The 2,047-nt window shown below is 40.5% G+C and overlaps 1 protein-coding gene across 1 annotated transcript in view; it reads left to right on the forward strand.

The window, feature by feature from the left end:
- Positions 1 to 2,047, forward strand: part of SARC_09975 (hypothetical protein) — a gene marked incomplete at its 5' end in the record, with an annotated part of 10,006 nt that overhangs the window by 3,220 nt on the left and 4,739 nt on the right. Inside the window, 2 exons of the mRNA XM_014295990.1 lie at positions 53 to 234; positions 862 to 1,007. Of these exons, the coding sequence (XP_014151465.1) occupies positions 53 to 234; positions 862 to 1,007 (328 nt within the window). The remainder of the gene's footprint in view (positions 1 to 52; positions 235 to 861; positions 1,008 to 2,047) is intronic.

Raw genomic sequence — 2,047 nt, forward strand, 5'->3', positions numbered from 1 at the left:
ATATATATATATATATATAACATACGTATACTTCTGCTTCCATTCTTTACAGGGTTGACAATCAGTGCGAATGTCGAGTCTATTCGATCGCTGGGCGCAGTTCCCACAGCCCAACGCAAGGTGAAGACGGAACCGACCACGGAAAATGCACAACGGACAATTAAAGAGGAACCAGTGGCTACGGATATGATGGATGTGGATGCAGCGATCGACGAGCCCACAGAGAAGAAGAAGGTAAGCGAACACGTAGTGTACAGATGAGGTTGTTTCTATTGCGAACTCGTAGTGTACATATGAGGTTATTTCTATGGCGAACACGTAGTGTACAGATGAGGTTGTTACTATTGCGACCACGTAGTGTATAGATGAGGTTGTTTCTATTGCGAACTCGTAGTGTACAGATGAGGTTGTTTCTATTGCGAACACGTAGTGTACAGATGAGATTGTTTTTATTGCGAACACGTAGTGGCAGTCTTATAAGCATTCTCGAAACAATATATACCGATTTTTCTTGGGAAAGAAATAATTAGGAAGAGTTTCATGGCCCATTGAGGAGATAGTCTGGCAAACACGGGTACGATGGACTGTTTATACTTTAATATACGTATATTCTCATCGAGGGAACGTTTGTATACTGCAGTTGGGAATTAGTGGGGGGTGGGTGTAGTGCTCGACGAGAAGATTGGGAAGAGATACGATATACCTGCGTGGATGTACTAAAGGGCCTTGGGTTTAAATCCTAAACCTTAAACCCTAAAAACTAAACCCCAAGGCAGAAAATTTAAGTTCATTCCACATCCGGATAAGCCATGACTTACAGTCACAGCTAAACCTCAACATCATACCACCACACCACAACAGAGCGCATGGACGGGTGTGGGACAGACAATTAAAGAGGAACCGCCGGCACATGTCAGAATACCGGAGGCGGAAATCAAACAAGAACCCGAGAGTGATACGGAAGAGTTTACGTTATTGGAGGAGACCAAGCTGGCACGTGGTGGTAGGTATATTGACTTAGATGCGTGTGTATGTTTGGGTAGGTATATTCGTACATTAGCGTGTGTTGCATGATGTATCGATTGACTTCGATGCGTGTGTATGCTTGGGTAGGTATATTCGTACATTAGCGTGTGTTGCATGATTTATCGATTGACTTAGATGCGTCTGTATGTTGGGTAGGTGTATTCGTACATTAGCGTGTGTTGCATGATGTATCGATTGACTTAGATGCGTGTGTATGTTTGGGTAGGTATATTCGTACATTAGCATGTGTTGCATGATGTATCGATTGACTTAGATGCGTATGTATGCTTGGGTAGGTATATTCGTACATTAGCGCGTGTTGCATGATATATCGATCGACTTAGATGCGTCTGTATGCTTGGGTAGGTATATTCGTACAAGTGATCAAGAACTATGTGATTGTTGTACCTTTTTGGGTCTGTTCAGACGCATGGCGCACAGAAATGCGGGTCAGTTCACATTAGGACTTCTCTACATACACGTATATATACAGCATACGTATTACACACTGATATGGGTGTCCAAATACACACTTAGATGCATGCATACTTCAGTGGGAGGCACGTCAGTGTATTCTTACATGTTAAGCGAAACTCACGAGTACGCCCTCATGATGTGCTACTGCAGGTATGATGGCTGCGCTGAACTTTGCGAAAGAAAGAGGAATGATTGACCGCAGCAATGGTGGCGCAGACGGGGGGCAAGGTATATATATATATATATATATGTGTGTGTGTGTGTGTGTGTATGGGTGTATGTATGTGTGTGTGTGTGTATGTGTGTATGTGTGTGTGTATATGTATGTATTTCTGTATTTCTGTAGTTATGTATGTATGTATTTATGTATGTATGTATGTATGTATGTATGAATATATGTATGTATGTATTTATATATACGTACGTATGTATGTATGTATGTATGATATTTGTATCTGTATATATATATATATATATATGTATACATATATATGTATACATATATATGTATACATATATATGTGTATATGTATATATATATGTT

The sequence above is a fragment of the Sphaeroforma arctica genome, assembly GCF_001186125.1.
Source record: "Sphaeroforma arctica JP610 unplaced genomic scaffold supercont1.1098, whole genome shotgun sequence".
Taxonomy (NCBI): Eukaryota; class Ichthyosporea; order Ichthyophonida; genus Sphaeroforma; species Sphaeroforma arctica.